Here is a 26612-nt window from a genome sequence, read left to right on the forward strand (position 1 = left end):
TTTTTGAATTTTGTTATCCGCCAAGGATTTGTTTTTACGGATTTTAAGTAATTTTGTTTAAAGATTCATTTATTGGGACATTTATGTTTTTAAATGAATTGGTTACAGATTGAATTTGATACTTGAATTTTTTTCTCCAGCGTAAAAACCTCTTCTCCAAATCGTCAACCTACTACATATACATTTCTTACATATTTTGTGACTGATATTATACAACGCATTTGGTTTTAAGTATTTTACCCGAAGTTTGACTTTTTAACGGACTGGGTCATTTTACTGGATCATTTATTTATATGTTTTATAATCTCCATTGTTTTACAGTGTAAGAACATCTTTTCACATGATCCACAGATGAGGATTGAACTCTGCTGCAGCTCTGCCTCAGTTGTGTCTAGACTACAGGAAATGCAAGATTGCATTTGTTTACAGGCGTGCGGTGCTCCGAGCGGCTGGTGGTGGTTTACAGAGTGCAGCAGCAGCAGCAGGCAGAGAGGATAGTATGGCAGAGAGCTGGAGAGGCTGCAGCGAATGGGCCGGATGTGTTGTAAAACTGTTGTAAAGCAGATTAGACTCTTTTAACTGTTTGCGTCGCATGACATTTGTTTTCTCTCCCCACTTGCTCCCTCCCCCTTGCCTTTCTTTGAATGGACTGTTTGACTCACACACGGTGCCATTTTGTGCCACGGTCCACTGTGTCCTGGCTGCAACACAACAAGAGCGTAGAGGCAGAAACTTTACTGGGGTTAAAGGTGGAGTCAGCGATTCTGGAGAATGCTTGCTGTCAAAATCACTTTTAGTCAAAATCAGTGAATATCTCATGATCCTCTTCCTGTCTGTAATGTGTGTGTGTGCGCTGTAAAAAAAAATCAAGCATTAATAAAACAACCTGGGCTCTGTAAACCGGACATGTTGGTAGCTAAGGTGGGCCTTTGTTGACATATCCTTAGTTTAAGCATGCCCTTTTACAGAGCCGAGGTTGTGATTTACCACTGGATTTCTTTTTCAGTGTTCCACACAGTGCAGACAGGCAGCAGATTGTGACAAAAAGTGATTTTGACAACAACAAGCATTCTCCAGAATCACCGAGTCCACCTTTTAAACTGAGGCCGTACTGTAGTTTGTGAGAAAATCCTTTATTTTTTTTTTCAACTTTTTTTCCCTTTTCATTTCTCTATAAACACCGGAGCGTCAACGAGCCTCGGCAGTATCGTGACAGTTGCCAGTTCCTCACGCCTCAGACATAACACAAACACAACACCGATGACAGATGTTGTCAGCTGTCCGGCCGTCTGTCCATCCAGCTATTGATCGTCCGTCATCGGTTGGACATAAATGACCCATGATCAACTGGCTGAAAAACATATTCTCAACATCTGACCTGTCGCTAGAGGTTAATCAAATAAACCATGGCCCGGCCTTATGGAGCATGACTTTGAAATTACCCGTAACCCGCTCCTCCTGCGCTGCCTTTTATTGCATCATTAATACGTGGGAAACCGGGATGACAACTGAGGGATGATGGCAACTCTTAAAAGAAAACACTGCACGGTGTGTTTACTTCCATTAAAGGTGGAGTCAGCCATTCTGGAAAGTGCTTGTTGTCAAAATCACACCTTGTCAAAATCAGTGAACATTTCCTCACAATTCTCTACCTGTCTGTACCATGTGTGTGCTGAAAAGAAATCTGGTGTTGATACACAGCCTATGCTATGTAAATAAAGGTGGCCCATGTACCGTAGCTAGCAACATGCCTGTTTACAGAGCCTAGGCTGTGTATTAACAATGACATTTTTTTTCAGGGCACATAGTACTGAAATTTATATTCACTGATTTTGACAACAAGCATTATACCAAATTGCTGACTCCACCTTTAACTTACAGGGGAAACTTGTTAAAATGCTTGTGAACTCTTCTGAAAAGAACATGGACATCTCAGAGCTTTGACGGACAAGAGTGCAAGTTTACAATCTATCATAACTCCCATCTTGACAGTGACGTGGATGCCAAGATATTAATTTACAACGAAACAAACAAATCACTCACAGCAATATTTATGATTAAACATGGCTTTACAAGACATCTCAATATCAGAGAGAGGAGGATGGGATGGATGAAGGGCAGCTGTCGCTCTGTTTATGTCTTATGCCGTCTCAGTTTGTTTCGGGGGAATTAACTAGACAATGACGTATGAAAACTTATGACAAGGTTGTACATTTACTCAAAAATTTGGACATTGCATGAAAATATATATTTATATATAGGCTATATATTTTTTTTTATTCTGAGCAAAATGGTGAATGCAGTCAGACTCAAATCCTTCTGATCAAAAAGCATACAATAAATACGATAAATAAATAAAAGTTGAGTGTAATATTCGTTAAGATCATTTTAAGTGTTCACTGTTCCCATATTCACCCTGTTTCAATAACATTTTGCCAGCAGGTTTAGCTGAATCCGGAGACTCTAAAAATGATCAATTAATGGCCTAAGAAAAAGTAGAAGAGTTTTTTTTTTCTACGCAATTGTATACTATCTAGAACACCTTTATAATGTCTCTGGTAAGGCTGGATGTCTTCTGTAGCTTCAATTAATAAAAAAAACAGCAATCTTACCTGCCAACTGTGAACATCAGATCCTTGTATTTCGGGTTAAATATCACTGAAACCTGCTGCCTCCCGCAACAGGCCCGAGCCAGAATGGTGAGACCAAACCAGGAACTGAAACCCTGGGAACGTCTGCCATCTTGCATGATAAATATCAGTGATTTGCTCCAGGCTTCAGACTGTTACTCACAGGAAGTCACTGTTTCAGTGGGTTTACACAGATGGAGACCATTCTTAGTCAACATTCACATAAAAATCAAGTCTGGGCCCTTTTTCTCTGGTGTCTTTTCTTTCGTGTTTTTTCTTCTCTTTGTATGTAGACAGACAGACAGACAGACAGCGGCGGAGGCTTTGCTCTTGTTTTACTGGGCGGGATACAACACCTTTATTTGTTTGCAGGATCTTTCTGAAAGGGTTTAAACTTCACATTTTCACAGTCACTTCACACGTACGCGAGTTACAACTCTGTGTTCTGATGTAGTTTCTTTAAAGATGCACTGCGTAACTTTGTGGGGTGTCTGAGAAGTGAACCTTTTTCTTAGGTATATTCTCATACCTCAATAAACAAACTTTACTCACGTGAAAAATTGGCTCCATGGAACACTGTTTGAAGTTAGAAAGCTACCTGGAAAAGTTGCTGTTTAACTGTTGTTTGGTTCCGGCCGGGTGCCTCAAAATAATATGCTAAGAATGACATGTAGAGGAAAATACGTTTTGTAAACTAAATGCAGGCTCTGCAAATGTAAACAAATCCCCCTCCTCTGAAACTACATAGTGCACCTTTAAGGCTATTATTATCACAGGACAAAATCTGTGGCCATGGTTACCAGCAGTATAGGCCTTTTGGTCAAAGTAATGAGGACATAGGCGGTGGGTGAGGAGCTTCCTAATAATGTGTCCGTCTCTCTCTCTCTCTCCTACTGGGAGGAACACAGGATCAGGAGGCTAGAGAATATTCACACATGTTGCTTCAGTGTGTCCCAGATGCCTTCGGGGCGCTGCTTACTGCTTCAGTATGTGTTTGTGCCATGCAGCGGAAGACGTATTCACATCTTTGAATGCACGTCAGTAAACAAGTTGACATCCTGCACTCAACATTTTTCTTGAATGATACTTATTATCAGCAGAAACAAAAGTTCCCATTGTAAAAAAAAAAAAATTTGTGTTTTCATATTAGTAGCTGCAAAAGGTAGTGCTAATTTTAGCCATTTAATATGCTGCTGGGCATTTTGACCTATCACAATGCATCATAATGTTATGATCTGATGAAACATTTTAAGTATTTAACTATTTAACAATTTAAGTCTTTATCTGCCAAGTAACTAGAAACTGCTCTGACATTGCTCTGTAAGTAAAAAGTACAACAATTACAGCTGCAATGTAGTTGTAACTAGTAGTAGACCGTTACAGGAAATATAAGTGCTATTTAATAATATTAATTTTAGGAATGTTTATGGCAATTTAGTCATTAATTAAAAAAAATACCAGATTTTTTTTTTGTTAGGCATTTCATGCAGACTTTTAGGGGTCTTGGGGATTTTCCTCAGGTTTTTAAAGGTATGTAGAACTGACTTTTGTCTCAATTGTAAAATCTTTCAATTGTTGTCTTTTTTTGTGACTGGGATTAGTTTTGTGATGTAAATCGCCATCCTCTATTGCATTTTATCATTATATTATCTCATCAGTGCACTTCGTGAGGAGAGAAAGAGCTCTCTGATCTTACGTACAGTTAACAAATGTCGGCACGTGGTCACACTGAAGCTCTGCAAAGCCCTTACTCTAAGTAGCTCAGAATTGTATAAAAAAACAGTACTTGAGTCAATTTACTCAGATACTCTTCTCAACTAACTTAACATTAAGGTACATAGGCCTATATATAAATAGAAAGTGTCTAAAAACATTGTGGTTTGACCCTGAAATCTAAAACCATTTCCTCTGAACCTCTAAATTGTTCTCAGATTAAGTGATTGCCCACTACATTATCTGTCAGAGACAGTTAATGTGAAATGCCTTTTCTGTTAATGCTAGAGAATAAAACAAAGGGGGCAACCTGCAGGTAGTCTGCTGCATTGTTAGTCAGCTCTGAAAAGACTTCTTACTTACTTTCACTTTGATGCGGAACGGTCCATTCTTATTCGAAAAACAATTGTGCCGTCCAATTGTTTCTGGGGATGGGACAGAGGCGCCCTGCTGGCACATTCAAAACCTTCTCGTCTTTGTTTTAGGGGAAGATATTGCCTGAAAAGTTTTGTTTTCATCTCCATACTGTAGGATTCTACTAGTAAACATTAAGGGGCACTTTACACGACAACACGAAACAGTGCAAACGCGGAAAAATTCCCGCGGTTGCACTATATCATTTACAGGAAAACAGCAAACGCAGGCATGAAACCGCAGGTTTTTGAGATCACCTCCCAGGGAGGATTTTTTGGAAAACTTAACGGTTTTGGTTTCCTGTAAACACCGAAAACATTTCCCCTGATAACGCTGACGTCACGGCTCCACCCTCACACATGCGTAGTCTATAACATTTGCTGTCAAAATACCCACAAGCGAGTTATAAAGTTAGAAGACAACATGAACGGTGTCTCCACGGCACCATCACTGTGATCAGCGGAGAGTGTCGTGCAGCGCTAAAATATAGGCTAACACTCGCCAATTTAGTCCAAGCGATTACCGCAGTAAGTTATTGAGACCACCCGCCACTTTGGCTGGGGAAAGATTTGTGCTCTGCCTGTTTTTCTAGCTAAATAAACGTGTGTCACTTCTATGCCAGGGACACGGCTCTCTCTCTACATTAAAAACACTATCAGCGTGCAGCGGTTAAGCTAGCGGCTACTGTTCAACAAAAGGAGCATTAAGGCTACGGCTTCAAAGTAAAAGCATTTCACTGGCTAAACATTAATAGCATTTCACTGGACACACGTGAGTTGACTTTTATTTTGAAGTACGCCTAACAGGAAAGTATCCGCTCACGAAGCCCCTTCACTATCAGCAAGTCTTCTGCTTTTACGAGTTCAATGCGGTGAAATAAGAGGACAGAAAGCTTGTCTTTTACAATATTTGTAACCCCAAGCTTACACCAACCGCTTTATGAACGTTAGTGGCATTAATTTTCGGTTACAGTAAGGTTTTATGCATCAAATTGTACCGGAAGAGCTATCTACTAGGTTGTGTCACCGCTGACTATTGGCTTGGCACTGCTGCTACAGCGATTTCGGGTGAAGATGTCAGATAAATTGTGTCTGAACGGGGTTTTTTTTTTAAACCAAAAACTGGAAAACTGTCACGTTTTCACAGTGTAAAGTGCCCCTAAGCTGACAACAAGATTTGTATGTGATAACAGTGTCTGGTGTGTTTCATGTGAGTTTTCCTCTGCCAACCTCGGGTGATACTTTATCCGAAGGTTGTAATTAACTGCTTTATTGCATCCATTGTTGTAATCAGCATTTAAGTTTGTTAGAAGGAACCATTTCCTTTTTTTTTTTTTTTTTTTTTTTTTGCTGTTGGCTTGTTGTCATGTAAACTGGAACGTCAACACAGTCCCAAACATATCATTATGAAGCTTTTTATGTGTTGTAAGACAGCAAATGATGAGGTATTTAAATCTATATAACACCTTTACAGTTTCCAAACAAACTCAACTTAAAGGTGGATTCAGCGATTCTGGAAAACCCTTGTTGTCAAAATCCCAAGGAATTTTTTTTTAGCGCACACACAGTATGAAGGTGGCAGTTTGTGTGGAGAAATTCACTCATTTTAGATTTTGACAACAAGCATTCTCCAGAATCGCTGACCCCACCTTTAAGTTCCCTACATTCTACAGTGCCCACAATCTCTACCATTGTGTCTTTGAGCAAGACACTTAACCCTAAACTGCTCTAGGGGCGCTGTACTATTGCTGACCCTGCGCTCTGACCCCCTCTGAAGCGTGGTAACTTGAGGGGATATGCGAAGAACCTATTTCAATAACTCAACTTAACTTAACATATTTACACATAGTTGAAATTATGCATACACATTTTCATCTCTATTTTCTTCCTACCACTACTAGACCAACTTCCCTCCCGTTTTTTGATCATCCCAGCCCTTTGGTATCATCGGCTTTTTACTCATTTCCAGCCTGAAGTGGATCCTGACACCTGGGGACGTCATGTGAAACCATGAAGGACAGGAGGCAATAAGCCGGAGAATAGCAGCAATCTTCAGAAAAAGTTCTCTCATTCATTCTCTCTCACTGCCGTATAGTTCTCTGTCCTCTTATCCAAGCCTTGGAAGATAAAGAAGAAGAAAAATCAATACAGAAACACAGTGTTAGATAAAAGCAGAGAGGGGCGAGAGAGAGAGGGAGATGGAGAGAGAGAGAGAGGGAGAGGCAGAGAGAGAGATAGAAAGAGAGAAAGATGGAGAGAGAGAGAGAGAGAGAGACGATCCAAGTTGGTTGTAGTGAATTAAAACCATCAGAAATATCCCTGGTTCACTCAGCCGTCGGCCTACATAACCTAAGAGCCCTGTCTATCACTCGGCGCTCTGTGTTCAAACCCTCTTTGTTCACTTTGGATTTCTTTTTGGGTCTATTCCCCCGTTTGCTTTGTGTTTGGGGGATGAAGGAGCTGCTCCCCATTCAGCTGCAATAACTGCTGAGTGAAGGTTTGGGATATTGAGCGTGAAGGAGGGAGGGAGAGAGAGAGAGAGAGGGAGAGAGGGAGGCTGTCTGATGCCTGAGCTTCCATATCAGCTGTGACAATTGTTGGGTCTCTCTCTGGAAGGACTTCAGTGATCAGTTTCTTGTTTTGAGGCGAATCTTCTTGTAATTCCCACATTCTTCCCACACTTTAAATGCATCGCAATGCTTTTGACGAACTTGAAGCTTAATGAATAAGATGTTCTGATCCTATCTAAAACACCAGTATGTATTTTTTTTAAAACATTCTTTATTTGTCTCTCCCTAGCCCCTCTCTGCATTTTGATTTGTGATAATGTTAGCGCGACTATAGAGACTATATTCTTCTTGTTCAATGTCCACTTTCTCTCTCTTTTATTCTCCCCCCATCCCTGTGTGTCTCTGGGCTCCTCAGGTACCAGATCAAACTGACATCTGATTGGCCCGGAGCACGTGACTCTCTGCAGGACGTATTTCAAACGGGGTTGAGGTCATATTTCACTGCTCCAGGGGCCGGGGCGCCGTCACGTATTAATTAAAATCCAAATACCCCCTGTATTGATTGTGTTATCAGGCCTGTGCAGCCCGGGCCCCAAGTATTGATCCGGCCCGGTGATTTATGATCATTTTCAAGAAAAATCCTTTTGTGTGATTATATGAGGAAACAGAGGCTGAGTGAGTGTAATTCTTTTAGATCTATTCTCTAGAGGTGGAGGTTGTGTGTGTGTGTGTGTGTGTGTGTGTGTGTGTGTGTGTGTGTGTGTGTGTGTGTGTGTGTGTGTGTGTGTGTGTGTGTGTGTGTGTGTGTGTGTGTGTGTGTGTGTGTGTGTGTGTGTGTGTGTGTGTGTGTGTGTGTCTGTGTGGTGGTGGGGGGATAAACAGACTGCCACCCTGAAGACCCCCAGAGGACAGATATATTCAACTAAAAAATTGTTATGATCCAGCCGGTGTCAATGAAAAGTAAATCAACTAAAGGAGCAGGCTCCACAGACTCATGTGATACAGTCTGAAGCTGCAGTTGCTGCTATTTACTGTTGGATACGAATGATTTCAGAAATGTATTAATTCAACCCAACGTAGGATTTGACTAAATTCTCAAATATACTTAAAAGGTTCAGCCCAGCCAAATCTCTAAGAGAAAAACATATTTAAAAACCTTATAGAGCTGTCAATACAAAGAGATGAATGGTTTTGTTTTATTTGTATTGATAGGAAGAGCCTTATTGCTATTAGAGGATTTTTGCAAAACCCTGAACAAAAAATGTGCATGGAAATGACTACTGTATGATTAAGGATAGGCGAAGACTGTTTAAATATTTAAAATTCAAACATCAGCTGTTATTAGATTGATGGGACACAAATTCCTGTCGCCCACATAAAAGTCGGATGAAACAGTCCACAGCCGACAACCACACCCAGACATTCTACCTCTGCACGTTACAAAGGTCACGACACCACAGCTGCCTAAAGTGGCACTAGATGTAAAATCACCTGAATATTAACATCCTTTCTGGGGATAGTGCTTGGTTGTCTCAAAGTGAAAAAAAGAACATTTGAAGATGTCAACAGCACCAAGGTGTCAAAAAAACATTCAAAGTGAGTGGATGAGAGAGGAACATGACATCATCCGTCATTCTGACTCATTTCTTGTTTAGTTGTTCAAGGACAAGAAGCTAGTAACTAAAGATGGCATCATCCACCACTGCCTCAAGTCTTTCCACAATATCAAATAATGAAGTGAATTCTACACACGGCATCTTTAAATGCCATGGAAAATTGCCTTAATTAGACCTCCAATGGAATGAAGCTTTCTGTATAACAGTCCCACCTCAGTATGAGCACAGAGGAGCCTGAAAGTCCTCACTAGACTAGCTGCTCTTGTCATGTCTTTTAGCTCCTGACATATCTGACATAATGTAGATGGCTGTCTGTGGCGGGTCAGGGGCCATTAGCTTGTCATATCTCCATCGCGCTCCGTACAGACACACACACTCTCACATTCCTCAGTCGACAGGACGCTGCTGTATCTGCTGCTTCGTTCAGCTCAGAGTCAATCACACAGGCGTTTCAGTCATTTTCATACGGACAGAAAATGGTCGCAAGGAATCTTCTCAATCTGCAGACTCAATTTGAACTTTTCATATGGACTCACTGTAGCCTATTTCATTCTTGGTGACAATCTCCCGCCCAGACAACTTTGTTCAAGCCGAGTGGGACGAAATAAATGTTAAACTGTAACTCAGTTTGACAACGGACTGTATATAGTACATATGGTACTGTTTATACTATCTGTTTGGTGTTTTTTTTTAAACTTGTTTTGGCATGTGCTTTGAGTTGAAGTAAGTGATGAAACATTTAATTTAAAACCTCCTCATTCATTTCTACCACTTAGGTCTACCATGTGATTCATTTTCTTAGCTTTTATGTGTACTCGATGATTGGTGTGATATGATCTCAGTTTGTAATTTTGTAAATATTTTGAATGCTTTCACCTTTTCGGGCTGTGGCATCACTGAGGTCAGGTGGGTAACTTAAAAACTAAATTCAATTTTCAAAGTTATAGTTCCATTTCATAAAATCCAATGGCATACAGTATATGTAAGGGTGTAGTTCACAGGAAATAGTTACAATAGTCATATATTAGCCTTTATGCTTGTTTTTCATATCTATGCTTGCGGTGTTGCAACATTTACATAACAATAAGTCATTGACACATGTTAACACCTTATCTGGAGATGATTAAATAGTGTAACTGGTTCGCCTTCTTCAAAGAAAAACAGTCAAAACAAGCAAACAGAGAAACATCAAAACAACATCTAAATTCTTATCTGCAAATCTTGGCTTAAGGAACTCAGTATTTTATGAATTCTTGCTTTTGTTACATTCCAGACTGTTTATTCAAGTGTGACTGTGTCTGTTTGGTTATAGTGTTACTGTCATATACAGTATGTCCATATTCTGTGTAATTTCATGTATTCATTTACTTCCTGCAGCACTTTGTTAAATTGAAAATGTATATTTAGATTCATGTATTATATTGAACTTGATTGGCTTATGTTGGTATATACTTTTCTGTTGCTCATCATACCAAAACAACACAAATTGATAAATTTGTTCCCTTACAGATTGTGCACACACACACCATGATCAAATCCAAGTGGTGCTTGAGGCCATGCGAGCACTGCGAACGGCTGCGTGAGTGAGAGAGAGAAATCTGGAAGAGATCATGGTCAAGTGGTTGCTAGTTTGATTCTTTTTGCGTGCCGACACTGGTTACAAAGAATCAATATCGAATCAAGGGGAGGGTTTGAGTTTCCTAGATAAGCGCTTTCTCGTGGCCACTCTGGCTATTCATCATAAGTCTGTAGAAACCTGATAGGTCAGAAGAAATTATATTCGGGGCAGTAGTAGCAGTGGGTACGTCCTTATCTCTCCGTGGCAGGGGAATAGGAGACATGCCGATCAATACCAGGCCGTTGTGTAGTACTTGCAATTATCAACAGCTGATTCTGTCCCTCTCCCAGCTGCATCTTTTAATACCACATAATTACACGTTCTGGGACAATGCCTGGTGAAAGGGGATTACAGCTCGGGTGAAGTATGCTTCCTCCTCCTTCTCCACTATGTACAGTGTGTGTGGCTTGTGGAAGGGGAGGATCAAACAATGACATCAAAATAGATTTTATTACACATTTCACACTATTATTGTTTGGCTTCATTTACCATTTTTCATTGATCTTTTGGTGACAGCTGTACAGTGACACATAAGGTAACTATGGCACGCGTTTGGTGACTTTAAAGGCTTTAAAAACATGAAAAACTACAAAGATGTACTTTCATATTTGTAGTTTTTTCTTATTAAAAATCTCAATATGGGCTTATTTTCTTTTTACTTTTTCAACACATTATTCTCCTTCAGCTTCAAGCTGAGTTCAGGTTGGTTTACCCTCCACACATCCAACAACACTGAGACATTTCCACAGTCTTACAATGGCGCCAAATTGTGGGAGGTCGTAACAAATGAAGCAAGAGGCTCCCAACACCTCCTGCGCCTCCTCTGGTCTCCTGGCAGTAGCCTATCGCAGGCCGCTGAAGGGCAGCTAATGATGGACCGGAGGCGGAGGCAGCGAGGAGAGAGCGCCGGTGCCTTTGGACAAGCCAGGGAGTCTCTCACTTCCGACGCGGCAGCCACCAGTTTAACATCGGACCTGTATCTGCAAAACATGAGCGAGATGTTAACGCTTTGACTTTACGCACGAATTATTATTTATTTTTTTGCGTTTTTGTGCAAGAATGACCTCGTTTTACGTGCCGGTTCTGGACATTATGCAGTTTTAAGGGGCTTCACATATAGCCTATCTATCCTCCTATGGAAGGATAACTGCTTCTGGCGACAAATTCAATCTGCACATCCATCCATGCACAGCCTTTTACAAGTCAGAACTGGAGCGTCTCTTTTGACGCTTAAACTCATCCAAAAACTCGTAAAGGGAACGAGTTCATCTAAAACGTAATCGGACTATACCCAGGAGCAACACTTTACCGACAAAAAGTCAAAGGCAGGACTTCTCCAAAAGCGCACGAGACGAGACTTCACAGGAGTTCACATCGGACTGACTGAAACATGTTGTTGGAGCTGCTCGGAGTTTGTGCGTAAAAGCAGCCGCACGCACTACACGGGACAGGAAGTGAAGTAATAATTATTAAATACCTCATCATCCCTCATTTCCATATCTAGCGTGAGTTGGACTGGACAGCAGCCAATCAAGCAGCGAAGGGCAGCGAAGAGTCGTAAAAGCATTATCCTCCCTCCATCACAACTATACACAGTGACATGCGCAATCTGCACTGCACGGGCATCCACACACAGCAGCAGCAGCCTCCACCACCACCACCGTGTGTGTTCGCGTATTCCATCGGCCACGCTCCCTATGAACGGTCCCACATACGCCGCTGTTATTAGATGAGTCGGCGAAAGGAGCGTCCCAGAGAAGAGAGAGATCAACATGTCCCGACGCAAACAAGCCAAACCGCAGCACCTCAACGCCGACGAGGAAGCGACACACACCGGACTCCTCTGTAGAGATGGTACGTAAGGGATTCGCGAGGCTTTTTAAACGAGTTTTTACTGGGTTTTTACTTCAGATGCTGTTAATGGATCATCGGCACAAACAAGAAACACTGCCGTTTAAGAACAGCATCACTTTATATGGCTTTATTGAAGTACAAGAGTCAAAATTAACATCTAAAAATATGGAATAAAACAAATCATTTTTCTGTTATTAAACGATTTTTTTTTATTACTCACACGTAACCTTACTGGTTTAGGTCGGTTTCACTTTCGTGTTACTTGCTTACTTTTTTCTTTTTTTTCTTCACATTTTCACATTATGCATATATATAGTTTTCATAGTGAAATTAAACCTGATTAGAGTGAAAAGTTGAAAAATAAGTTGAAAAAGTTTATGATGTGCTCACGAGAAAGGAGCATATTTTAATATTTTTTTTAATGTTTTATCAACAAAAAAAATCAGATCCAGATTTAGTAACTGGAGACTATGTTGACAGAGTTGGAGTACAAACAATACAACAAACAATATCAATAGCCTACAAATGAAATCAAATTAAAAGTAATAAAATATTTCGATTAATTTCTGATTAACAGTTTTAGGGTGAACGTAGAAACAGGGCCTGTTGTGAACTGCTGCCTACAGACTAAGCTCAAGGAAATCTATTCGTCTAAAATGTGAAGCTTTTTATGAAGTTATCCAGTGATTTGGCTTCCTGTAAATGTTCCCATTTCACTGAGAAACATTTACATTAAAACCAGGAGAAAATCATCTATAATGACATTGTGGCCTTAACGAAATTACTTAGTGTATTTAGAGGAGGGACTGCTGTTTATTACAGTTATGCTTCAATAACATGTTCCATATTTTCAATCAAAAATACTTCATTAATAATAAGAAATAACTAACAAGATTATAAGATAAAATAGATCTCAACTTCCAGTATTTTCTGATGTTAACGCTTTGCCTTGAGTGTGTGGAATAATTATTAAAGAACGATCAGCCTTGTAGCCCTATAGATCTCACTTTGTGGACCTGTGTTATGATACACTAAGAGTCTTACATAACTTCTAATATTATAACATTTGATTAAATAATTTAATGTTCTCGTGAAGGAAAGACACTTAACAGCTTCACACTGACTTATGCCAGTACTTATATTTTAACCATACATTAACATTAATATTAAACGGTTGGATATGTGTTTATCATAAATTCAACTGAAGTTCTATTTTTTTTTTTAGTTGGCAAAATATCCAAAATATATATATGGGGATTTACGTCCTAAATGAAACCAATGTGATATGATTTATTTCACATGTGTGTATTTCTTTATATTAATATCTACCTCTACCTCTATCATTCATGGTTTATTATCAGAAGCAAAAGGCCAGACAAAAATCCCGGTTAAATTTAAACAATCAAAGTCACAGCTCTTTTTCTATGTTTTTCAGTAAAATAATTTGTCCCTTTTTTATTTTTATTATTATTTTCTGGCTGTGAGAAGCTGTATAGTGTAGAGTGTAAAGGAGAGGCCCTCCCAGAGTCCTGCCGCCCCCCCACCACTCTGAGCAGGGCTTTGATTGAGCCTGCTGACTTAACCTTTGTCAGCGTCACCCTGCGAGGGGCAAGTGCTCCGTGTCTCGATCATAATACAATTAGTACATCTGAACCACTGACCTCTGACACACGGAGGTCACACACCCAGGCAAAGAGGCCTAAACGCTGGCCCGTTAGAGCCCGTTGTGCCCCCTTTTTTCTCCACAGCTCCAGCTTTGCAAAAAAATAATTATCTTCTGCTCTCGTCGCCAAACTACACAGCAAAAAATCCGACATAAATCTGTTTTCCCCTCTTCCAGCGTTATAGATTGAGTGAGGGTGACATTTCCAAAATAATTTTTCTTTCAGTTGTTGTTGTTATATCTGGGAATACACTCAGGGCTTTTAAATCAAAAGTGATGTTTTCTTTGTTTTCACTGGAAGTAAATCTGACACAGTGCAGACAAAATGCTGAGCTTAAACAGTGAATGTGTTTTTCGCGCCTGTGTTTTTACTGAATCGCCTTGGTGATCTTCAGACCACCCACTATGTGAGCTGCTATAGCGTCTACTGATTATTTACTGACCAGTTCCCACTTTTAAATAGACTTTTTTCACTCACTCAGCTGAGGTGACTCTTTTCCTTTTCTAAAGTAAAAAGTACAAAAGTTAAAATCAGTTTTTCTCATCGTCTCTGATGTAGGACAATGTATGAACAAAGTGATCACTCGTTGAAACAGCGATTGCATAGTGTGTGTGTGTGTGTTTGTGTGTGTGTGTGTGTTTGCAGGAGGGTTTGTTGAGTGTGCTAGTTCACTCGTAAATACACCATTTCAGTCTGTGTTTAGCCTGAGCACACTGGGACTCATTCAGGTGGTGAAACATAGTGATAATTGGAGTGTATTGACTACGGAAACACATACATACACACAAGCTACGCACACATACATACAATAATGCTAAATGCAGCAACAACACATTTAAATAGCTTTTTATTGTGTTTAAGAACAAAGGTGAAGCACATAATGTCAGCCACACACAACATGTAATGTGGTGTCTTATTTTAGGATTTGAGGTTTTGTGGTTAAATTGTTTTATATTACTAAAAAATATATTAAAAATATTGCATAACAAAATGAATGGATAATAATTGGATAATCATACCTAAGCTTTATAATATCCACTTTTCTACTCTTGGTCCCTTTTTAAATTGTAATTCTTCGATTGGTGTAGGGAAGGGAAGCCCGAGTGTATAACATTCATTTACTATTGATTTCCCCAAATCTTTCCATCTGCTATTGCTGTCTGTTTCCTAATGGGGCAAAGCCTCAGCAGCTGCAACACCCATTCTAAAGTGTAAAATCTCGTCTCAATGAACGCCACATATCGGCTTCTGAGAGAGGACAAAAGGAAACTAAAGATTACTGTCAAATAGAAGGAACACAATAGACTAATGAAATGTCTTCGATATGTGATTTATACAGACAGTTCTACAGATATAACCAAATGTAATTAATAAAACAAGAAAGCGTGGATTTACAATACAATGCCCGACAAATAATGGTAAAAAAATTAAATCTGTATCAGGATATTCTGTGTATTATGTTTTGTTGTCTACTTTTTGCTTTTCTACTTGACTTTTTCATGTAAATTTAGAGCTTGATTACATGTTAAAGTGGCAAACGTTGCACATGTTGTTTAGGCATTAACTTTACTAGAAAGAACATTACACATCTATTGCTGCTACAGTATATTATAGATTGCGTTCTATCGTTACGATTAATACACTATTGATTGCCATGTGTTGTTGATGCAGAACCACAATGGTGTTCTTCTGAAAATGAGAAAACACAATTAAGTTTATCTGAGCTACATCATCGGTAATAATAATAATAATAATAATAATAATAATAATAATAATAATAATAATAATTTAATAATATGTTTAAAACTGCTTAAAGTATCAAATGGCTGTGATTTATGGCTAATTGTTTTATGGCTAAATTAGTAATTGTCAACTGACTTTATACGTGTCTCAAGTCTAGGTATTTCTCATCAAGTTGAAGAAGACCAAAATGTAATGTGGTAAAAAAGAAGAAGCAGTTTCTGAACAAATTGTGACAAGTGCACATGTTACTGTATGTAGATGAGACCCGTTTCTAGAATGTATGAATGCACACAAACAAAAAAAATCAATATTCTGTATTTCATTTCATTATCTGTGTGAAAGCACAATGGAGAGGTCAGATAACTTCATTGAAACATTATTGATTTTTGGGAAAAGTTATTATATCAGGGGGAGTTGAAAACCATCACTTTAAAGCAGTGTTATTATGGGGCCTGCTGGCTTTTTAGGATTTAAAGTGGTAGCCTATCACAAAATGTAATACACTGTATACGCCGCTATTATTAGCAGTTAAAACTTCATAGAAAGTCATGCAAAACATTTCATTTCCACACTGTACGACAATGGTACATGTACGTATATATATTCTATTTGAAGATTAGGTATTTTATTTTGTTGATATGTTGTTCATAATGTGTTATATATAAACCTCCGTTTACTTCAGCTGGACATTTTTGTTAACTTTGGACACTTGTGGAATTTTTTAGTTGAGTGAGTTTGAACAGTGCTAGCCCACACAACATGAGGTCCGAAATGTGGACTCACTGCTGTGTGTGTGTTTGGATTCACTTCAATGTGATAAAAGAAAAAAAGTATTCCTCTAGTGAAATATCAGGACAATAAATGACCAATTTAGTATTCCCTAATATTATTATTTTTTCCATTTTTTCCAGGCATCGTGGAGAGAGAAGGGACCAATGGCGGTGAGGAGGAGACACACATCTGTGACCGATGCTGTGCCGAGTTCTTCTCGTGGACTGAAATGGTCGAGCACCAGAAAGTCTGCACCGAGGATCCCCTGGTGCTCATAGTAAAGGACAATGAGAGAACTGAGGAATCTCCTATCGGTCCGTCTCCTGTTCCAAGTGTCGCGTCGTCAAGCGATTCCTCTGCGGTGTTTGACTCCACAGACGCTGGCTTTGAACTGGGAGAGACGCTGGTCAACGACAATGACAGTCTGGATAACTTAGAGGAAAGAAGCATTGAGCAAGATGAAGAAGAAGCAATGGAGCTTGATAATCGCATAACGTCCAGCCCTCAAGATCCAACCAAACCCACTTCCCCACTGCAGAGTACCAACGTGACGCTAGAGATCCTCCATAGCACTAGGGTGGCGGTCGCACAGTTCTCCCAGGGCCTCAGCGGCTGCGGTACGGGCGGGAAGGCGGCGTCCGCGGCCATCCCCGTTATCCTGGAGCACCTGCTGGCCCTACAGCAACAACAGGTCCACCAACTGCAGCTCATTGAGCAGATCTGCAGCCAGGTGGCCATCATGAACAGACAGCCGACACAGACGGCGTTGAACCCAGTCTCTAGGTCGCTGTCTATGGGTAACCCTAACCCTTTCCCTCCTCCCGTCCTGCCACTGTCGGGAACCGTACCCTCGAGCGTCAACGGACAAGCTGCTGTGTCTTTGTCGTCCGCGCTTGAAAAGTCACAAAGTCTCACCTCACAAACTGTATGCGGACAGTCCACCTTCAGAGACGTGACATGTCCCTCCTCTTCCTCGGAGAACTCCACCCCGTCTCTGTCCGGCTACAGCAGTAGCATGTCCACGTTGCTGCCTCCCTACACGGGCTCATACTCCGTCAGTAACAACATGAGCTGCACCCAGACACTGAGCTCCTCCGGCCTGGGACAGAGCAGAGGCCTCCTCAGCTCGCCCTCCAGCCTGCCGTTTCTACCTCAGAGCCCCCCTAGCAACAACAGCGTCATTTTCCCCAATCCCTTGGCTAGCATCGTGGCCACGGCTAACGCACTTGACCCCCTCGCGGCCCTCATGAAGAGCAGGAAAGGGAAAATGCCCAACGTGTCCTTGTTCGAGACCAAGCCAGGCCCCGAGGAGCCCTTCTTCAAGCATAAATGCAGGTTCTGTGCCAAAGTGTTTGGCAGCGACAGTGCTCTGCAGATACACCTGCGCTCCCACACGGGAGAGCGGCCCTTCAAGTGCAACATCTGTGGCAATCGCTTCTCCACAAAAGGGAACTTAAAGGTGCATTTCCAGAGGCATAAAGACAAGTATCCTCATGTGCAGATGAACCCCTATCCTGTGCCAGAATATCTAGACAATGTGCCAACCACTTCTGGGCTTCCCTATGGGATGACCATCCCTCCAGAAAAGCCTGTTTCCTCATGGCTGGATAGCAAAGCCGTCGTAGCCACTCTGCCCGCCACTCTGGGTCTTCCGCTCTCCTCTGCTATTACCAGTATCGGAGGCTCAAATGACCCTGTAAGTGTAACACCATCCGTTAAATCTCCCTTCCAGCCAGCTCCTTTTGAATGTGTATCTTTGTCGCCCGACCACAGAGGCAGTGAGGCTCCTATCTCTCCTGTTTCGGAGTCTGCGCTGCCTAGCCGTGAGACCGAATCGTCCAATACATTGAGAGCACAGGGGGTGCACCTGCCCCAAAACTGCTCCCTTAGACCCAGCCCCAACCCAGTCACTGACCCAACCAGCACCACCATCTCATCTGTGGCCACCACGCCCGAACCCATCACCTCAGCATCCCCCTACTCCAACTCTCCACCTCTTTCGCTCAGCTCGGACGAAAATAAATTCTTCACAGGAGGTCTCTCTCTCTTGGACTCTATGCAAACGTCTGAAACCTCAAAGCTTCAGCAGCTAGTTGAAAACATCGACAGGAAGATCACGGACCCGAACCAGTGCGTGCTATGTCATCGCGTCCTCAGCTGCCAGAGCGCGCTGAAGATGCACTACCGCATTCACACGGGGGAGAGGCCCTTTAAGTGCAGGGTGTGCGGCCGGGCTTTCACCACCAAAGGCAACTTGAAGGCTCACGTCGGAGTTCACAGAGAAAACCCTCCCGTTCAGGTGCTGCACTCGTGTCCCATTTGCCAGAAGAAGTTCACCAACGCGGTGGTCCTACAGCAGCACATCCGTATGCACATGGTGGGACAGATCCCAGACGCCACCCTGGTGGAGCGGCTACAGGAAGAGATGGAGGGGGGCTTCTCTGTCAACGAGAGGAACTTTGACAGCCTTAGCAACCATAGCAACGACCCCATCGATGACATTTCAATGGAGGATGATAATGAGGAAGAGGAAGAAGGGCTAGAAAACATGGAGGACCCATCCAAACCCTTGAACCCTGATTGTAACTCTCCTCCAAAGGCCGACATCATCTCAAGTATAGCCGCACTGGAGAACCAAATGAGGCTGATCGACTCTACCGTGGGCCTAAACCACTCATTTGGTTTAAATTCCCTCACAAATGGATTTAATGACGGCAGCCAACTCAACTTTAAATGCTTTGCGTCAGAGAAAAGGGTGGAGAACTGCGGCGCAAACAGCCCAAATGTGTCGGAATCCTCCTGCTCATCTCGCGTATCAGCGTCTCCCATTCAAAGCGTTCTGGAAGGCGTGACGATCAAATCCCCCGCAGTGAGCGACATCAGGCCCGAAACCGAAGAACCCTTGGCAGCGTCAGTGAAGAGAGAGCAATCTGAGTCTCCGGCCTCTGCAGTGGCCCAAGAGCTGAGAGGAACTCAGGCCGGCAAGCCAGGCGTGAAAGAGGAGACTCCTTATAGCATGTCATTCCAACTGAGCAGAGAAAGAGGTACATTTACAATGTTTTTTATTTTTTAAGGATGTATTAAGGGTCACCTATTATGCAAAGTTCACTTATTTTTTTCAACATTCATTTGCGTGGTGTGACTAGAGACTCCCAAAGTATGAGAAAGAAACAACCCTTTCTCTTTTTCTCCACCTCTCTGAAAACATGTGTTCAAAAACCTGTCAGATTTATCTCCCCTTATGACGTCATAAGTGGAGTAGCCACACACCCGCATTACCAACCTAGAATGGGCCTTTTGGTAGACAGGGCTTAAAGAGACAGGCTCTCAAACGGAGCGTTTTAGACAGAGGCTGAAAAGAGAAGATTCAGCAATGGCGCTGTGAGAATATAAAGCTGTTTTTTCGGACAATACAACATGAAAACAGTTTCAAGCCGCAACCCATATTAAAAATTTGAACCTGAAAATGAGCATAACATGTGACCTTTAATAACGTATTGAAAGTTTGAATAATCATGACATTTTAAAGGAAAATAAAATTAACCCATGCACTTCCATTCTATCGGCAGGTCATAGCGTTCCCAGCCTGGTAACCAGCACATCACCGGGCATGGTAAAAACAGAGATGAACGGCCTCAGTCATCCACACAGCATCACTACTGACGGTCAGCAGCAGCAGCAGCACCCAGCATTCAGCCTCCACATCCCCCCTGCCTACGCTCCGATCGGCAGCCCAGGGATGACCTCGCTGCTGGGGCCGGCCCCGTCTCGCCGCACGCCCAAACAACACAACTGTAACGCCTGTGGGAAGAACTTCTCGTCAGCCAGCGCCCTGCAGATCCACGAGCGCACGCACACCGGAGAGAAGCCGTTTGTCTGTAACATCTGCGGCAGAGCTTTCACCACGAAGGGCAATCTGAAGGTAGATAAAGGATTGCTTTTAGAATAGAATAGAATAGAATAGAATAGAATAGAATAGAATAGAATAGAATAGAATAGAATAGAATAGAATAGAATGCCTTGTCACTGTATCATTTGAAATGTACAACGAAATTAGGAGTGACTCTTAGGAGGATTTCTCTGTCTGCTTTTTATCTGATGGCATGATAGCCCTAAATGAAATGTGATATAGTGTTGTATGATTTTGGAGGGTCTTCCACAGCAACAGATAAAATACACAAGTAAATAATTAATCAGTAAAATTATAGTCGATTTTTGTGTAAGTGTTGAACTAAGGTTTGTGGATCGAACTCTGCGTTGTGTTGTGGATAAGAACAAACTTCCTGAGAACGTCTTTCAACATTTTAATCCATGCCAGCCCAGCATACATCGTGCCAATGTAACCTCCCAGCAATTGTAGAGAAACAAACCTTTCACTGGCTTTCTGGGGTAATTTTGCTCCGTGAATTCCCATTGAGAAGTCGAAAGAGAAACGAGAAAGTGAAGCCAGTTTGTAAGATAGAAACTGATCTTCCGGTAAAGAACATAACTTTCGCTTTTTATGGAAAGTACACATTCCACATTAGGACATATTTATTTTCATTTTCTTATTTCATTTATTTTTAAAATATCAGAAAAGGTAGAATCAGTACATATATTTGAAGAGAACAAGGGAGGACAATTCAACAGGAAGAGTAAAGTACCTGCTCTTTTAGCGTAAGTGGTTTGATAGCTCACTTGGACCTTCCATGCTGAAATGAATTGAAACAAAAGCATTCCCCTAATCTAATATCTTCTCATCTCCAGGTTCATATGGGGACTCACATGTGGAACAACGCCCCAGCGCGGAGAGGCCGGCGGCTGTCAGTGGAGAACCCCATGGCCCTGCTGGGCGGAGAGGCCATGAAGTTTGGAGAGATGTTTCAGAAGGACCTGGCAGCCCGGGCCATGAATGTTGACTCTGGGTTCTGGAACCGCTACGCCACAGCTATCGCTAACAGCCTGGCCTCCAAGAACAACGAGATCTCAGTGATTCAGAACAGAGGCCTCCCCCAGCTTCACCCTCTGACTGCGGGCATGGACAGAGTTAGCTCTGCGGGGAGTCAAATCACCGGCCGAACCAAGACTGGCATGATGGACCTGGGAAATAATAGACATTTTTCTATGCTGATTGATGACAGCAAAGAAATAGGAATCAATTGAGAAAAAAAAGAAGCCGAATGGTGACTTGATACTTATGCAATCTATTGTGGACGTTAAAATATTTGTAAAAACATCTTGTTTGTTATTATGTACTGTATTATATATAGACTTAAAAAGAAAGAACTTTTTATCAATTGACAGAGAATAGTAGGGTATTCACATTTTTGCTATTTTACTTTGCCGTCATTTGTGAATGTTTTTTTCTTTTTCTATACATTAAAATAAGTTGTTTAACTTGTACCTTGACAATTCCTACGGTGCTTGGATGTATGGTTGCTCTGAATATAGGGAAAGGAACATATGTTCAAATCAATAATGCAAAAAGTCGGCTATCTCGTCCGGACAGCTGCCCAATGCTGCTGGTGCAAAGCACAAAACATGCTCACGAAGACCCGCAATCAATGTTATGGTGAGAGATTGTCGACAGTTGGACCGAATAAAAACTAGAAAAGAGCTGTCTGTATTTTCCATTCACTACCTCAGTCTGTTTAGAGAGGAGTTGATTTAACTTGATTTTATTTCACACACTGCTTCATAGATTTGTTCAACAAAGACCGAGCTTTCTACCAGGTTTATTTTGCAAGTTTTCGCAGACATTAATTTGCCTTATGGTGTTTGAATGCATAATTATAAACACAGTAAGAAAATAAATAAAATTTATATGTTTTTCAAATGAAAAGGGTTATACAGAAGGGGATCAATAATGCAGAATATTGACAAAGGGTTCAGCAAATGTTCACACTATAAAGTTTAGATAACTTGTGCTTTTGCAAGTTTTTACCTCTCTTGACCTTGTGCGTTTTTCAGCAAATCCTCTGTAATGTTAAACAGGACGGTTCAACCAGTCACAGATGTGAACTCATGAACATAATACATTTTAGTTTCAGGTCCTAGATTAGGCTTACAGCTCTTGTTGTGGGACAGCAGCAGAATATTGTCCTTCTCAGGCGGCAGCATTTCCCCGCAAAAAAAACAGTTTTCTAGATAAAAGCGATGATAATAATTAAATAATGAATTTTAAAAATACAAAATAGTAATAAGAATATTAAAAAAAGAACAAGCTACTTTTAGAGCTACTTTTTCGATAACATTTTTGATTTTGCATGGCCTACATCTCACAGGGCAATTGAGAATGATTTGGGAATGGCTGTTGAAAATGATCTTGGAGCAACACAAACCAATTGAAAACTTGTTAAACTGACTTATCAGGACTATTATCTGGTACACAAATTAATAATATTTATTTTATTATGTCACGTCACAGTTTTAATTATCATTTTATCTTTAAACTATCGACCTGACCTCACAGTGACTATGATGAATGTCATCATTTATGATGCCTTCAAAGACTTCTGGAAAAGCTCACACCCCACTTTTGGAAAGACGAAACATTCCTTGTTTGAACCTGCAGTGTGTAGAATTTGGGGTTTTATTTCTTAGCAGACTTTGTTGAAAATGATTATAATATCCATAAGTTTAATTTAGTGCATAATAGCTGAAAAACATTTTTAGAATTATTATTTTCCCCCTTAGAAAGGGTCTCATATATGTCCATATTTCTCCATACCTTGGACCAAGGCATTGGCGCCGCCATGTTGGAAGCGTCATGGTTGGAATGTCATCAGGTGCATTGTTTAGAATTTAGAATTGTTCTTGTCCTTGAAGGCCACTGTAGCTTCTGTTATCATTCAAAAGGGGTGGGGTTACCCAGGGAGCGTTGCATTCTAGAACTTTCTAGAATTTTCTAGAACTTTCTTGATGATGTCATATTACACACTGCACCTTTAATTTGCTACATTTAGTTGTGCTAGCTACAGCAACAGAATGACGGAGGGAGAGAAAATCTAAAAATACAGAAATTGTAAATATATAACCGTTATCAATACAGAGAAATTTGGTCCGTTGTTTGCAAATTTACATTTGTGAAGACACAATCAATGATTTAAATGTCTCACTATATTCATAGCAAATATAATATTTCGATTAAAAAAGTAAAATTAGCAATGTAAAATATTTCATCTTTCCACAGTTTTTATTTATTTATTTATTTATTTATTTATTTATTTATTGTTTATTTAGCAGGGACAGTGCACAATATACAATTGAGCCAGATTATAGCCACATGGCTAATTTTCGTCTGTAGTCCCTGGACAGGAGTTGGTGTTAAGCTAAAAACAAAAAGGATTAAAATGAATAATAATACAAGAATTTGATAATACAATTAAAAGGTGCCCAATGTGCAAATATAGGCTCACAATATTGCATGAATACGTATTTTTGTTGCAAAAACAAAAAGTCTATAATCTGTGGTGGTGCAGAGTTCTTGTTCTTACGCAGTACGTGAACGCAGCATAAATCCCAAACGTTTTTTTAATGACGTCAGGACGTGTACTGCCCAGCCAAGATGGCTGACAGCATCCCGTTGAATCCAGTGCGGAAGAACTCGAAGAGAATCCCGTATTACAACTCAGCCAGACATTCAAGGTATGGAGGAAGCTAGCGGGGCTGTTTTATCTTCTGTGGCGAGCTGTATAAACGCCCGTTCATGTAAAATGTTGACATTTTTTCCGCCTGGCTTGCTGTCGTTGTCTGGGTCTTGGCTGTTAGCTTGTGATGCTAACTCGGCTACTGACAGCTCCAACGCATTTCTGCTTTTGACAGCTGATCTGTTAGCTCACACACCATCATCCAGAAACCTAAAAAACAAAGCAAATCAACGTCAAAAATGTATATTGTTAATCTGCCGTTGCTAGGCACACATAACAAACTCTATAACCTCTTAGTAGAGACAGATATCTGTTTTGATTAGTCCAATTCATTTAACTGTAAAGACACAATAAAGAGATGGAACTCCCTCATTTTACATGTGCAAAACAGTTTACCACAGTCGTTGGCTCCCTTTAACAATGTAACAGGTGAGGTTATTTTCAAAAATAAAATAAGAATGTATTAAGAGCTACAGACAAGTGAAGAGAGTAACCTGAGACAAAAATGAACACAACAATAATATAAAGATCTAGAGGTATGCTAAGGTTTAAAATATATATAATGTGTAAAAGCAATAGGTACATATTTTAATTATGAGTTACATTGTGTAAACAGATGGAGAGATGTAAAACAAATTCCATAAATGTTACCTGTTGTAAACTGACATCGCGAGGAGAGTTTAGCAGCCTTATTATGGCCTGTGGGATGAAACGTTCCCTCAGTCATGTGACAGCTTCAGTGCTATAACCCAAGTTGGTCACATGTTTTCAAAGTGTTGCTGTAGTCTTCGTTCACCAGCAGCAGCTTGTTCCTATTTCAAACTGGACGTGATGAGTTAATGAAGTCTGTATTGGACAAGAAGTGACGTACTAACTTAACCCATGATCAGGTACTTTTAGACCAGTATGTTGTTGCTGACTGTTTAGTATATAGGCTGAGTGAGTATGTTTATGAGTGTTCTTCTCAGTAATGGAAATGCATGTGAAAGTGAACTGGTATGTGTTGTGAGCTCATCTGATCTCAGTGTTTGGTTCCAGAGTTGAATTATCATGTAGTCAGACGTGGGAGCTTAGCAAGAAACACAGTGGGTGTGTCAATCAAACCAGTAGCTTGTTGGCAAGTCCCTCACAACAGTGTGCAAACAAAACACACACACACTTGGTAGTACGTTGCCTTCGAGCGCAGTCAGTGGTTTCTGAGGTCAGAGTGGCAAGCGCTGGTTTAAAGGTGTGGAGCCAAATCAAACAAGGGAAACTGTTTTATTTATTTGTGTCACCTAACATGTCTTTTTGAGTATTTCATTTGTGTATTCTTCTCCCTAAGTCGTTAGTCTTATGTTCAGCCATTTTTTCTCTCTTCTCGTTGCATACTGTGTTTTCCCGATTTGCCAAGGAACAATTGTAAGTTCATGTGGTTATACATTGACCAACCCTAAACATTATGTACTGTAAGATCTGGACCATTAGGAATGTTGTAATTGTTGTAACATGTTGTAGTAGTGAGATACTTTTACTTACATAAGAAAATGTACAAATTGGCAATCGGCACACCATCCAGGACTTGAATGAGGAATAGTGGTGCAGGGCCTTACTTTAGGTGTGTCAGTCTACTCTGTCTGACATGTTTTTAGGATAGCTTTGACAAGTTGTTTAAGGAGTGAACGTGCTCTTAACCTACTATACCAGTAAGTCAGGCACCATCTTGAATCTTCTGCATGTTTTTCTTGGGCATGGTGATGTGCAGCTGTGGAGAGCCGTACCAGTGAGAACCAGTGTGTGTGGCTGATCTTAAGCTCATAATCCCGCTCATGCTAGTTTTATGCGTGTCCACATGTCCATGATTTTTGTAGGTACAAGACACTCTTTCATCTACAGCAGAGTGACCTTTCCAGCTGCTTAAATTCCAGCATTTTTTCTTCAAATGTAGTATTCGTTTTGGGCAGAATACCTAAATAGATCTGCGGGCCTCCATCCAAAAATATTTTCTACCTAGTTCATCTAGTTTATCAAATAGTATCATTATAATTTCCTTTTAGAAGTCTAGAAAGGAAGTTTAAAGAACCGACTGATTCAGAAGTAGCGAGTCTCAACACCTGCTGTTACCACATTGTCAGATTGTCACGTGAGTCCTAAGAATAGAAAGTGTGATAATGAGGAAACCATTTGAACATATACAGTAGAATTCATTTTCTGGATGTTGGAATGGGTTCTTCTTTTTTGCCTCATGATGTTCATACTCCGCTCGGTGTTCAGATGGACCGACAGCAGCTGCTTCAACCAAATTAGTATCTTCAGAACGTAGAGTAAATTACTTAAGTGTATTTGTTTTTTTTAGTCAGAAAAATGTAATAATACTCTTCGACATTCCATCCAATTGGAACTGGTGTTTGCTTTATAGTACTCAAGATAGTGGCTCCTGTTATAGTAAACCTGATATCCCCTTCGGTACCAA

At 40.8% G+C, this 26612-nt stretch overlaps 2 protein-coding genes across 2 annotated transcripts in view; both read left to right on the plus strand.

Annotated features, from left to right (window-relative positions):
* The first annotated feature begins 12154 nt into the window (after positions 1-12154).
* sall3b (spalt-like transcription factor 3b) lies at positions 12155-21687 on the plus strand. Its single transcript, XM_080046106.1, has 4 exons — positions 12155-12354; positions 16673-19576; positions 20102-20454; positions 21279-21687. Exons 1-4 carry the CDS (start codon positions 12273-12275, stop codon positions 21672-21674), a joined length of 3735 nt encoding a protein of 1244 aa, XP_079902232.1. The 5' UTR covers positions 12155-12272; the 3' UTR covers positions 21675-21687.
* Positions 21688-24078: 2391 nt separating this feature from the next.
* The window catches only part of atp9b (ATPase phospholipid transporting 9B), a gene marked incomplete at both ends in the record, with an annotated part of 33974 nt that continues 31440 nt past the window's right edge, over positions 24079-26612 (plus strand). Inside the window, one exon of the mRNA XM_080045806.1 lies at positions 24079-24158. Coding sequence (XP_079901932.1) covers positions 24079-24158 — 80 coding nt within the window. The remainder of the gene's footprint in view (positions 24159-26612) is intronic.

This window comes from Ammodytes marinus (assembly GCF_949987685.1).
Source record: "Ammodytes marinus genome assembly, chromosome: 17".
In the NCBI taxonomy this organism is placed as follows: Eukaryota; Metazoa; Chordata; class Actinopteri; order Uranoscopiformes; family Ammodytidae; genus Ammodytes; species Ammodytes marinus.